Genomic DNA, 14905 nt, shown 5'->3' with positions numbered 1-14905 from the left:
AACCCTTCAGCCAACCAAACGACCAACCAACCAACCAACCATATCACTACCCCAGTCACACTTCCACACACATACACATACATGAAGAGCTTGGGTGTCAGAAAATCATTAAACCAAGCAGGACAGAATCTAGGTCATCGTCAACATGTCCAGTTTTTACAAAATATAAAAGGTATTGGTTTGGATATTACTTTTCCAGAATCATGTATATTGCTGCTAGTTGTTCAGCCAGGACTTTATTTCAAAAGGAGATGAGGAAATATACTAACTCACATCATCATGTGGATGATTTTACACTTAACATATTAATAACATTGCCAAATACATTTATGACACTTTCACTAGAAATAATTGAAATTAGATGCTAAAAGTGAGGGTCATTTTTTATTATTTCATTATTTTTCTGCTCCCACACCAACCCGAAGTATTTCACAGGCCGTCAAAATAAGGCATAATTTCATTTGATGGGGCGGTTAAATATGTAATGTGTGCTGTTTGTAGAATTTGTGGGTTGCTATTATAAACGTGTGCAACACCTCGTTTGCTGGATGCTATCTAAAATAAACATAACAGGAATGGCATCACTAAAGATGCAAAGTCTACACACAATCCATTGACTTCCACTGGAACATTATCAGATGAGCTAGGGTCATATGTGTGCAAACCATTACAGAAAATCAGCAACCAATAGAGATAATGGTTATCATCTAGGTCACCCTCATGGTCTCTGAGTGTATCAATATTTAGAACAGGAAATGATCACTTTTTTCTGACAGTGCACACATGAGGATTTATCTGACCTTGTAGACTGTTCCTCGTCTCACACACTCTTGTCTGAGAGGTGCCTCTTTAACCAGCTTTGATTTACATGAACGACTGGCATTTGTAATCTTCACACTGATTTTAGAAATGAGCCTTTGAGCCTTGCTTAATATTTTTATTATTACAATCAAGTCTGTAGTGAAATTTTGTGCTAATCAGAAAGGAACTGAAGTCATATTCATAAATGAAGTCTAGGTAACATCAGGTAAACTGAAAGGATTTCTGTTAGGAACTTAGTGTATATTTTTAAACTATGACTGCTAATACTAGCTAAGTATTTAACAGGCACAAACCTGACAGGATTTCTGAGAGGAATTTTTTACATTCATATATCTTTACTGCTAAGATAAGCTATAACAAGGTAATATATTATAACCTGCTAGGAGTTCTGAGAGGAATTTGGTCTTGTTCTTAGATTGTCCCTACTAGAACTAGTGCTAGTACAGTACTTGCCAAGTACAGTATTTAACACATGTTTAACTAACAAGATCTCAGTTAATCGTTTCTCACTGCTAAGGCTACTCAAAGGCTATGATTTTTGAGCCATACATAAATCATGGTCATGAATCTTCACTGTGACTAGCCAACAAGCTAACCTGCCCCAACCTGAGAGGATTCAGATACCTATCAAAAACCATCAAGCTAATGTGCTAAATTGACAGGATTTCTGAGATGTATATGATATATTCAGACATTTTCATTTCAAAAACTAGCCTACTATCTAATTTGTGTTAAACTGACAGAGATTTTTAGATGAATTTAAGCTGAACAGTATGAGAATCACACTATTAATATAAACTGGTGGCTTGACGGACCATTTAGCACAAACATCTCAGCACATTTAAGTCTCATGGTTTGCTAAGCGGTTTCTGCTGTACCTGTTACGTGTCGCTATTTTGGTTCATAACACTAATACACAAAAATGTGCTTCCCTCGGTGGGTATTTATATGGTTTTACCACTAAACCCATTCTATTAAAATCACTGGTTGCTCAAATTGATTCCACATTGCATACTGTGTTTATTTGAAACGTCAACTTAGCAACCTACACCTACCTCCCACAGTTAGCATTATGGTACATTTTTATTACTTTATCCTTTGCCATATTTGCTCATAACCTTATTTTTACGATCTAAACTTTACTTTGTTTATTCCAAGACTGGAGGTCTTATTTAGAGGGTAGATTTAGATTTGGATCACACCACAGATTTGGGTGTGGATGGAATCATTCTTTAATAATGGTTGGGTGGTCTTGAGGACATGCTCTAAGTGGTTTTAATTATTTTGTATTTGTCAAATGTCACAGGAAATATAGCCTATCTTTTCTATTCTATATTATTCTATGTTGGCTTGAAATCAGCATGTTCTTACATTTTCACTGCTAATATTAGGCAAGTTAATTATGCAGCAATATAAGAGATGTCTGCTTATATTCTTACATATTCTCTGCTAATACTAGTCAAATATTTAACAAGCACTAAGCTAGCATTTAGGAAATTAAATTATATTCTTAGCTTTTACAGGAATACTGAGAGAAATTCAAAATATATTCTTCCATTTTTAATGCTAACACTAGCCTAGTATCTAAAATCAAAAACCTGACAGGATTTCTGAGAGGAATTTAGTTATATTCTTACATTTTCACTGCTAATACTAGCCAAGTATCTAACATCATTAACCTGGCAGGATTTCTGAGGGAATTTAAATGATATTCTTAAATTTTACAGGAATACAGAGAGAGGACATTAAATGAAGGTTATGGGGTGACCATGAGTTCATTCAGTACCTTTGAATGGCAAATATATGTCATTTATTATTATACTGTGTTCATGTCATTTTGGAATGATAATAATTACTGACATTTAAACGTCAAATACCATCCCTGCCTTTTACAAACTTGCATTTATCACTTAGCTCACTTGATACACAACCTAACACAACCTACAAATGTCAGTGGCTTACACACACACACACACACACACACACACACACACACACACACACACACACACACACACACACACACACACACACACACACACACACACACACAAATAGATGAAAATCATTTTACAAGAGTCCACTATAATTTTTTAGAACTTTTATTGTGTGAAAAATTTGCTTTCCATTTTAAACAAACTGATGATAGAAATATACTTATTGTTTAGCTTATTGCTAGCTATCATTCTGTTTTTTTTTTTGTTACATGCATTGCCACAAAAGTGACCAATTTAGAGGAGAATCTATTAGTAAAGATGTCCTTGTGAGGCAGTTTTTTAATAAACCCTGAGCCTCATACTGTATATTACATAAATTACATAGAAATGTGCTTTTTTGGACAGCCTTCTTTAAGCTTTTGTGTATATTTTGTGTAGATTCATGACTTTTAATCCCAGTTGGATTAATTTCACCTTAGGGTTATAACACTACATAACATGGAAAAGTTCAATAAGGTACAGTACAGTACAGTATTTGGAACATTTTTAGTCTAATAGCAAGCAACATCTTTATGTCATTCTTCATAGCTTAGATCAATTTTGAGGTCAGACGTCATTTAAGTCAGACAGTGTATTCACTGTATATGATTTAAAATATTCATATATTTTAGACCATGCAGAACTGTTATTGCTTATGGACCCAGAGAACACATCTACCATTTATTAATGCATGGTCGGTTTGACTCTCAGACCTGATTCTGATGTACTTCTGAGGACAGGGTTGACCGCCTGTGGTAATTTTTTTATATGACTGGATGATACTCACTTGGGAAATTATCCATGATAGCGGCCTGTTCCTCAGCTCACACACACTCTCGCCTTAAAGGCACCATTGATTGCCACCACTGACAGGTCATTTCCATACAAGTGATTTGCTCAAACCAGAAAATTAGAGCTGTCATATATTATCTAAAAAAGTCAAATAAGGAAAATGAATTAGAAGGCTTTCAGACGTGAAAGTTTTTTTTCTTGTTGAGTGTGTGTGCTTTCACTTTTTTTTTTCTCAGAATCTTGTGTAAGGCAAGAATACTAGCATAGCTCTTTGCCAAGAATGAACCTTCTTTAAATGTTACGACCTCTAGTTGCTTTAAATGAATCTTTTTTAAAAGGTTAAAGCGAGTGAACATGATGATTTTTAGGCACTGCTCCCTCAACTCAGCAGGGGTTATTGATTTCAAATCCACAAGCATGAAAAAAACACTGCTTAGCCACAATTTTATCCTCACAAAGTTCTACAGAAGGCTATCGGGGCATGAATGAGTGCTGTCTCACTCAGCGCGTTAGCTGCCATGATCAGACATAGGAATTGGCTGAAATCTTTCCTTAAATTCAGAGGAAGAAAGACATAATTCAAGTACATACTGATCTATACATCCTAAATAAATACATCCTTCGTCTTACAAGTTTAAATGTCTTAACCATGGTTATAAAGTGGGATTAAAATTACAAAACACTGTTCTTGTTAAAGGGGGGCACATTGGCTTAGTGGTTAGCATGTTACCCTCACACCTCCAGGGTTGGGGGTTCAATTCCCGCCTCCGCCTTGTGTGTGTGGAGTTTTCATGTTCTCCCCGTGCCTCGGGGGTTTCCTCCGGGTACTCCGGTTTCTTCCCCCGATCCAAAGACATGCATGGTAGGTTGATTGGCATCTCTGGAAAAATTGTCCGTAGTCTGTGAGTGAATGAGAGTGTGTGTGTGTGCCCTGCGATGGGTTGGCACTCCGTCCAGGGTGTATCCTGCCTTGATGCCCAATGACACCTGAGATCACAGGCTCCCCGTGACCCGAGAATAGTTCGCGTTAGAGCGGTAGAGAATGAATGAATGTTCTTGTTAGGTTTCTTCCACTAATTTTTTCACCAGCTAAGTCTCACTCAAATCTCCTCTATCACATGACAACTACCAGAAGGCTAACATGTGCTTCACTATGTCCATCAACATACCTAGAGTGTGCAGTCCTTTATTACATACAGTATATGAGCTCACAGATGGCCATGATTGGCTGGTGATGCTGTGATTGACAGGCGAGAGACATTACACCGCTCCCTCCGACAGAGCACACCTGCTGGGGGCAGATGAATGATAGATTAGTGGTAAGCATGATTGTGTCACACCTCGGGAGTTGAGGTCTGATTTCTGTGTGCATGGAGTTCGCATGTTCTCCCCATGTTTTAGAGGTTTCACCTCGGAACTCTAGTTTCGTCCCAGCGCAAATATGTGTTTCCTGCCAAGTGCCCAGGATGGATTCCTGGATTCCTGTGCAGGATAATTGGTATGAAAAATGGATAGATGGATGGATGGATGGATGGATGGATGGATGGATGGATGGTGGTTAGGACTTAAGTCTTCAGTTCTGTGTTGTTTTATGTAGCTTTATGTGGTTTATGTAGCACCATGGTCAGGAGAAACGTTGTTTTATTTCACTGTGTACTCTGTCAGCTATATCTGTTTAAAATGACAATAAAAAGCTCCTTGACTGTACTGTAAAACCTGTGACGTGACATACAGCTAAGTACAGTGCCCCATACTCGTTCGGTCTCTGCATTTAACCCATCCAAAGTGCACACACACAGCAGTGAACACACACACACACACACACACACACACACACACACACACACACACACACACACACACACACACACACACACACCGTGAACTAGTATAAATATATATTGAAAATCCATACTTGCACATGTGGAATTGTGTGACTGTGACTTTGGTCTTTAAACATGGCTATAATTGACATATGCATCATAGCAATTCCAGTAAATGTAATTTGAACGTTTTAGTTAAAAATGTATAGCTCAAAAGGTTTTAACTTATTCTTCATTAATAAATTGAAGCAAATTAATCTGGAGTCCAAATGTTCATTTTTAACAGTTATTTCACCTTTGAGAAATAGTACCTTAAAGTAAATTTGCAGTAAATATTTAGTCCTTATTGACATTTACGTCTGCTTAACTACAGCTTTGCTGACTGAGTAGGCTGTGGTGGATAGGCCCATGGCTCATCAGCTTGTCAATTATTTTTTCCCCCTAACACACATTCTTGGCATCACTAATGGCTCACTAATCCTGCCCACGTCTGGGCGTATGCAGTGTTTCCATCCAAGTGATGGCAAAAATGAATCGGATTCATATTCTGAGAAGCAGCAACAAGATGACACCATCAAACAAGTCCCAGCCAAACACACAGTCATGGGCAGACTGGAACATACACTTGATATGGCATCACTTATTCCATCAGCGTTTATCAGATTGTCGCTTTAGCTTTGACCTCTTTAAAACACAAACAATGTGGCAGTGTTAGTTCGAGATCTAACTAATCCCAACCTCACTCTCACTCACTCATTTTCTACCGCTTATCCGAACTACTCGGGTCACGGGGAGCCCTGGCTGCTTCTCCTCAGGCGTCATCGGGCGTCAAGGCAGGATGCACCCTGGACGGAGTGCCAACCCATCGCAGGGCACACACACACACACACACACACACACACACACACAGACACACACACACACACACACACACACACACACACACACACTACAGACAATTTTCTAGAGATGCCAATCAACCTACCATGCATGTCTTTGGACCGGGGGAGGAAACCGGAGTACCCGGAGGAAACCCCCGAGGCACAGGGAGAACATGCAAACTCCATATACACAAGGCGGAGGTGGGAATTGAACCTCGACCCTAGTGGTGTGAGGCGAAAGTGCTAACCACTATGCCACCGTGCCCCTCCCCCCATCCCAACCTGTTTTTTTTTTTTTTTTTTACCATTAACAATACAGTTCTTGTTCAGTAATATTGCTTCAGTTCCAGCATGATAAATATTGCTGGTCCAGAGTCAAGACCAAGTTATGTTTCATTTGCCTCGCGTGATCAGTGATGACAATATTATCTAGCCAAGCCTGAACCTTTTGATGTTACTTCAGATAAGTTTATAACAAGAAGGGAAAAAAAAGCACAATTATGCTATGACATAAGTGATAACAGGAACTAACTTGCTTTGTAGACGTTTAAAATGTAAATGGATGCGTTGTTCATGATGCGCTGTTCTGGAAAGAATAAAAATTGTAATCATTATCAAACTGCTGTGGTATGAGTGGAATAAATGAGGATGTGGCACACGTTTATGGGAAACTAATAGGAAAACAATGACTGTGTAGTGCTGCCTGATGGTTTTATTCATTTCTTATCACACAAACCAGTTCAATGGATTTTTATAAAATGTTATAAATGATAATTTATATATATACATTCTAATACATACTGGATGTCATGTTGCTGTCTCACAGCTCAAGCGTTCCAGGTTCTGTCCTGCGTTCAGTTGATAGTTCACACTCCCTGAGAGTTTTCTCCGGCTTCTCAAGTTTCCTCCCCCTGTCTCAAAACATGCCGGTTCTAAATTGGCCCAGTCTTTAATGTCGTGTGTTCAAATCAGCGTTCGTTTTGCTGATGAATAATTTTTTGTTAAGGACGAAACGAGACGATAACTAAATAAAGACTGTTACAAAATCTATTGCCATTTATTAAACGAATAAAAGCAAGACAGAAATAAATGCCTGAGATGAATAATTCTGTCTATAAAATTTAGGGACTAGTCTGGAAAATTTGGGAGCCTATCCAAGCACAGCTATCTCTTTATGCAGGGCGGAGGTTAGACACACATTTGATCTACCCCGGAAAATCGGCACCACTAGCCCTCATGCATGCTGTTTCTGGACAAAAAAATGTCCATGCTTGGGTATCTATGGACATTGTTGATGATTACACATACCCGGGCTGGACTAAGAACTCTGAAGTCTACAAGAAGGGCTAAAGCTATCTATACTTTCTGATGAGGCTGAGGTCCTTCAACATCTGCAGTACGCTGCTGAAGATGCTCTACGAGTCTGTGGTATTAAAGAGATATTTAAGTGTGCACAGCTGACATTTGTCGACATGGACTGCACCATCGACAAATGTCCAGCTTCACGACAAGTTGAGAAGTTTTTTGCAAGTATGGAAATCTCTGTTTGGCGGCTACCGATGCGAGCGAAGACAGATTTTAGTGTGATCCGTGTCAAAGGGCACGCACGGCTTCTCCTTCTTAGAGTCCAGAACCTTTTCAATTTTAGCAGCAAGACAACTGATTTGGAATTCTAGTAGCAACTTTACAGTACAGCGACTGGAAACTTGCAGCGCTTTAGCATCTCTGTTTATACTTAAGGAACTACAAAACCTGTACAAGTTGCTTGGGTTTTAACATCTTTAAAATATCTTGCTGAACAGTCTTTTATTTAACAAGTGTTTCCACTGCTTGTGGCTCCCGGGTTCTGGCACTCTCGTTGAGTAGGGAATGCCTCTCGAGAGCTCTCTGGGATCTGAACAGATGCTGAATGTTAGCGTTTCAGTGTTCACGGTCTCTAATCCGATAGGAGCAGGTGCTTCACTTGACCTGTAGAGAATACACAACTCGCTGAGTGAGCTCAGAGTTTGATTTAGGGAGCTGTGGTAATCTCTGAAGAGGTCAAGATTATGTGTGAAAGTGGGCGGCTTCCATACGACGCTTCTGTGTGTGTACGTGTGTGTGTGTGTGTGTGTGTGTGTGTGTGTGTGTGTGTGTGTGTGTGTGTGTGTGTGTGTGTGTGTGTGTGTGTGAGCGATTGAGCATCTAGGGGCAGTTCACTGACTCACACCAGCTGTTGAAGCAGCACGTGAATGCTCCAAGTCCCACTCCTACTCAAGTAGTGTGTGTGTGTGTGTGTGTGTGTGTGTGTGTGTGTGTGTGTAAAACAGAGAAAGTGTGGGAGTGCTTGTGCTACTGTGAAAGCACAGCACAGCTCTGCCAGACCTGTCTGCATTTGGACAGCAGAAGGCAAGACAAGTTGAGGAGAAGAAGATGCCAGCCATTTTGGTCATCCCCAAGATGAAGTCAGGATTGCCCAAGCCTGTGCACAGCGCTCTGCCCATTCCTCAGGCTCACATTCAGACACGGATGACTCAGAGCAGCGGTGCGAAGCTCACACACCACTCCAGTCTGAGGAGAAGCAGCCAGGGCACCGGCGCACCGCAGAGAAAGAGCCAAACGGCCAACGAAACGTCTGCAGATCGACAGGTTTGAGCGAAGTGATTCTGAAATGATTCTGAGGTTGATTCTGCAGTGAGTTTGTGACTCATGAAATATCTTAGAAATCAAAGCGAAATGTTACCGCTTAAAAAATGCAAGAAAGTAAGAAAAAAGTCAGGAGCCATAAACATTGTAATAGAAGCGTAAACTCAGCAGTGTGTGCTGATTAACTCACACCTGCAGGCAGTTGAGGCTTTGGTTAAGCATTGTAAAGTTTTAATGAGGCTCTTAGGTTTTCCAATGTTTGTGTGTGTGTGTGTGTGTGTGTGTGTGTGTGTGTGTGTTGGTGGGTGTGTGTTTTGTTTGAATCAAATATGACAGACAGGTGATGCAGCATTTCTTCAACTGTAGCGAACGTTTTTCTGTTGTCTATTGACCATCATTGCACAGATTTCCTTTAATTACAGCTTAATGATGTTAATAATAATTCCATTATTTTACGTCATGCAACATTTACATGTCTGATGGAATTTTCCAGCAAATTCTCAAAATTTCATCACCTACTCTATTTCTGTGAACTCTCTGTAAGTCAGTTTAATCATTTCAGTCCTCAGAGCCAACAAAATGATTCAAAAACAAGGTTAAAACAAAAAAACCTGTCTCCAGTGTCCTCGCTTTGTAAAAGTGCTTTTAGTTGTTGTTACTTAGCAACATGACTTTTTATAAAATGTATATATATATATATATATATATATATATATATATATATATATATATATATATATATATAACATACAGAGAGTTAATACATAAATGAGAGGATGGCGACTGACTGTTTGTAGCTACTATAATATAAGTAATAACAGGAACCGACTTCAGTGTCGTTAAATCACTCAAAAACATAATCGGATAAAAGACGAATAACGATTTGGGGTGAACGATTTTTGACACACAATTCAAATTCGATCTGATTTCGATACGGTGGAATTTCAGTATGATACATTTTTAAACGTTGCCTGAATATTTGCTTTAGGTCTATGGCTAACTTAACAGGAAGCTAAAGTGTGCCTTTACTTCAGCTCCTGCTTGCTTCTGAATGTCGAAACTAGCATCATAGTACGTTAGCATGCTAGTGCTATGTCGTGTAAAAAAAAAAAAAAAGGAAAAAAGGAGAGGCTTGTTCTTTTACTTAAATCTATGAAGAACGAGTGCAGGTTTGGATAAGCTTCAAAGTTTATTACCTCACACTAATATAAGCAGTATTTTATGATGGTTAGACTAATACATTTATGTATTGTATTCTTCGATAAGCTGGTGTATCGAATTGAGAGCCTTATAACACATGAAACAGTACCAAAGGTTGCATCTTTAGAGCCTTAATAATGATTACTATAATCGTACTCTACAACTAAATTGTGTTTACATATTTTAAAAAATATTTCAACAACTGTTAGCGCCCTCTGGTGGCTAAGGTTTTGAAAATAGCTTCACACGTTAATCAAATCGGTTTATTTTAGAAAATACAGTATTAAGAGACATAATAGGTAAGATTTAGTTTATTATAGAACATTCAAAGAAGTAAAATATGCTATTTTACTAGATATACTATAGTTATTATATGCTATATTAATATATATTTATATACTGTAGCTTGTATATAATATTACTAAATAGGCACTATGCGCTATAGACATAATGTTATTTATTTATATATTTAACACTATAGAACATCTGTATTAATCTCTTCGATTATACAAGCAAATTCTGATTTATTTAGACATTTATTTCGTCTTATTATTAAGGAAACTAAACACTAAAAAGTTCTCAGATTATGGACATCATTTCGACATCATCGTCACCACATGATGCTCAGCGAGGCTTGTTTCTTCCTCTTAAATCCAATTGATCTTGAAAGTTTGTTTGTTCTGGACGACTGAGACCTGACTATTTTCGTAACCCCTGAATAATTCTAGTAGAAAATGTTTTTTTAGGACTAGAGGAACCAGGCAACCCTGGTCAGATGTGATGTTCTGTCTCATTACACACCGAGTCCAGCAAATCTGCAGCTGCATTGTGAGTGTGTGTGAGTGCATATGTGTTTATTTTGCCCTGCGCTCCTGCTGCAGCAAGGAACTTGGTTTTTCATGTGGTAAGGAGGATGAAACACTACACCGCTGCTCTGTCATTATAACATTACAAAACACACAAGTGCACATGGCAGTGCTGCATTTACTACACCGCTGTATGCTGTATTAGTAGTGGAGTACCCCATGGGATCCACAGAAGGGTATGTCACTGAGGCTGGTATGTATTGATAGAACCAGATATCACCCATCTCCCTTTACCCTTTGAGCCTTGCAATAAGGAAATGAACCATGGCTTTAATTTATTGAATCTGGATATGAACTACTTTATTCGTAAATTGTTTGTACAAGAAAAGATTACGTGGAAACAAGAGAGCACATGTATTCTCTGAGAGCGCATGTTTACTTTTCTTATAACTTGAAAAGAGGCAACAGGAAAATATTGCATGAAAACGTCACCGAATAAATAAGACATGCCAAGAAATGGCAGCTGTATAAGAAAGAAGGAGGAGTTAGTACATCTGTTTTAGCTGAAGCACTGCATTGGCTGAGCTGCATTACTGGAAGATTTTCGCGTATACCGTGTACAGGATTGTAGTTGTAACTAGAATATACATTTCCTGAAGAAAATGTGAACGGTGCTTGCACGTGGCAAATCTCGGTACTCGGTTGCTAAGGGTGAAATTTTAGGAATTTCCCATTTAAGTCTATGAGACTTTTTTGGCCGCTTTTTCGTCCGTTGTGCGAACATCGTTGGTTGGATCGCTTATAAAAGTCATAGCACACCTCTCCTCAATTAGCCAGTCGGTTTGACACCTCATTCATGGGTCTAGGATAAAAGCTGCGGGAAAAGTTACGGGCAGAAGTTTTGTCCGGAAGAAGAATAATCAGTATGCAGGATAACAAGAATGTTGCTTTGCAAGCACCATTAATAAGTTGCTATAACATGTTTAGTCATTTACAGCTAGTTGGTGTTGATCAACACACGCAACATATGAGTATAAAGGTAATCAAAGCTGTTGTTTTTTTGACATTGATAACAGAGGCTTTATGTGTGTAAAAGTTTGAGCTGGATTGAGTCGGCTTGAGTTCGAGTGCTGATAAAATACACGTGCGGTTTTGACACTTGTGTATAAGATGCTTTTAAGAAAACAATTGAAATTTTAAACCAGTACTAAATAATCACTCAGACTATTATTCATCAACAATTCAGCAATGAACCAAGGGAAGAATAAACTATTAAATTAAATGACTGATTTAATTTCATCTAATCTCATTCGAACGATAGCTGTACGATCGGGTATACTAGGAAAAATTGAGACCAATAGAAATTTGCTAAATTTTTTTACATTCCAAAAAAAAAATAGAAAAGCATCTTTAGTGTTTTGTGTTTTCCATAAAATATTAATCATCACAAAACTGTTGAGTAAGAGGTCTCTGTGGAACAAAAAAAAACCCGAATGGGTGTTTTCAAATCTTCCATAGCTGGATGTGACTCGTAACTAAGGCAAAAGTCAGAGGGTATTAGAGAGAGATTCGATTTTTAAGGCTTTCTGACATACATTTACATGGGAATTTAATGAGTTTGATTAATATTGTGAATGTCCGATTTCTCCAAAAATGTGCTTAGTCACTACTAAACATCGACTGTTCAAATTTAGGATTTTATAATTTAACAAAGAAAGCAAGCAATGTCTTTTTTGGGTTAATTTCAGTGTGTGATTTGAGGATTTGGTGAAACTTTTGCTTCACTGAAACCAAATGTCTATAAAAATATATATACCGTGTTGTCCAAAATTGTGGGAATTTTATGATATGAAATAAATTCAAGCTGTATTTCTTCTCCACTCTGCCAATCTCCAGTGGAAACCTGACCTATGCTCACAAATGGCCTTTTATTTTCCAGAATAAACTCATTTTGCACTCTCATATATATATATATATACTCCAACACAAAACCGTGCACTATATATAGCTCCGAGTTTTGCACTTCTGTCCCTTTTATGCTGGCACAAGTAGCTGGAAAACTTGAGGCTGTAAAATAGTGGTGTAGAGTTTGTTTTGGTGGGAGACGCCGTTTAAGCTCAAAGCTGTGCTTTTTTTTAAAGCCGTCTCTTTTCCCTGTACATAAAAGCTAATCGTTTTGTTAAATGTCATATTATCCACTCATACTGGAATGAGATAAACTGTTAGGGTAGCCGGCAATAATGACATATTTGGTTTTTATTCAGAATACCAAATAAAAAAAAATGCTAGTACTGATGTGTGGCCTCCATGTAGTTTGCTGTTAAAGTGTTAAACATGAACTTAGTACATTTGCAGAGATTAGGTTTACAGGTTTGAATCCATGTGTTCACTGGTTTCTGTCCATATAAACCACACACACACACACACACACACACACACACACACACACACACACACACACACACACACACACACACACACACAAAACCACAACCTACCACAGGCCTGAGGCATGGATCTGGAGATTATTAGAAGCACCGCAGGGGAGAATCGATGCCAGACCCTGGGTTTTTTCTTTCATAGGATGGGTGGAGTCCTCCAGAGCCTCAGAGCTCAGAAATAAACACTGCGTATGTACAGTATGTTGTGCCTAAAAAAAATTAGCGAGGAAACAAAAAGTCAAGCAACTTTTTTTCTTATTTGCGTTTTTCTGATATCTGACCTGGAAGTGTTAGGTCTCTTGACTGGATCATTACTTGCTGGTGGGAGTGTCCAGATCTGTCCAGGTCTTTCAGTCGTATACATTTGGCAGATTGTTTTATCCAGGGCAGCTTTCATTTATCTCATTTATACAACTGAGCAGCTGAGGACCTCAACTCAAGGGCCCAGCAGTAGTATTTTGGTGGTACTAGGATTTGGACCAATAAACCAACATCTTTACCACTGAGCTACCAATTTACTATTGGTAATTAATAGTAGTGGAACTGGGTATGTTGCGATTCAGACTGTTTTGGTGTTGGTTGAATGCTCAGATTCCTGCTAATTTATACTTATAGGAGGAAAACCTTAATGAAAGAACTAGACACTGCTTTAAGGCCCCATGGCAAGCATACTATGATCCTTAAAATAAAAATCAGCCACAATTGTCAGACTGTATATTTATAATCACACCCTCCAGTGTCACCAAATGAGGATGAGGTTCTCTTTTGAGTCTGGTTCCTCTCAAGGTTCCTTCCTCTTCCATCTAATGGAGTTTTTTGACACCTCAGTCACCTCAGGCTTGTTCATTTGGGATAAATAGAAAGTCGTTTAAATATAAGTCTAATATTTTATATCTTGAACTTCTGAATTACTTTAATTGAACTTCTGTATTATATTAATCTCTGTATAATATTAAACTTTTTGTATTATATTTCTTATGTTGTATAAAGCTGCTTTGAGACAATATCCACTGAGGTGGCACACACACACACACACACACACACACACACACACACACACACACACACACACACACACACACACACACACTTTATTTTTTATAATCTGGATGACTAAGCTCATGTACAGTGAAGTCTTTAAAATCTGACTGATGTGAAAGCAAATAATTAGCTGAATTCACTACTGTGATCACCACCAATCAGTTGTGATTCAGAATGGAGTGGATTCGATCTGGTTGTTGGCGGTGGAATAGAATTTCAGACATGATGCTCAGACATCTCAGTCGTGCACTGGAAGCAAGGTCACACTTTTTTTGAAAACAGAATGAGTCATTTACTAAATGGTTGGACATCACGGATTCGTCTCTGAATAGACTCTGGCATTTTAAATTTACTGATGAAGATGGCCTTCAGAGCGTATTCATGATCTGTGCCAAGTGTTGGTGGGATAGACTTCGGAGTCAGCGTGATTCTGATCAAGATAAATCACTTACTGGAAATGAATGAATATAAAGTATAAGTGAATAATAGTCCACCCAT

General features: G+C 38.4%; 1 protein-coding gene across 2 annotated transcripts in view; it reads left to right on the top strand.

Moving 5' to 3' along the window:
* Positions 1-14905, top strand: part of nav2b (neuron navigator 2b) — a 121793-nt gene that overhangs the window by 18841 nt on the left and 88047 nt on the right. The window contains exon 1 of one of the 2 annotated variants that reach the window (XM_047802363.1): positions 8692-8922. The exons of the other annotated variant lie outside the window; for it this stretch is intronic. Coding sequence (XP_047658319.1) covers positions 8707-8922 — 216 coding nt within the window. The 5' untranslated portion in view covers positions 8692-8706. Of the gene's footprint in view, positions 1-8691; positions 8923-14905 lie in introns of those variants that run through there. 2 annotated transcript variants of the gene reach the window in all.

Source organism: Tachysurus fulvidraco, chromosome 17, assembly GCF_022655615.1.
Source record: "Tachysurus fulvidraco isolate hzauxx_2018 chromosome 17, HZAU_PFXX_2.0, whole genome shotgun sequence".
NCBI classification, from domain to species: domain Eukaryota; kingdom Metazoa; phylum Chordata; class Actinopteri; order Siluriformes; family Bagridae; genus Tachysurus; species Tachysurus fulvidraco.
Note: the sequence above shows the minus strand (reverse complement) of the source record. Positions and strands in the feature narration are given on the sequence as shown.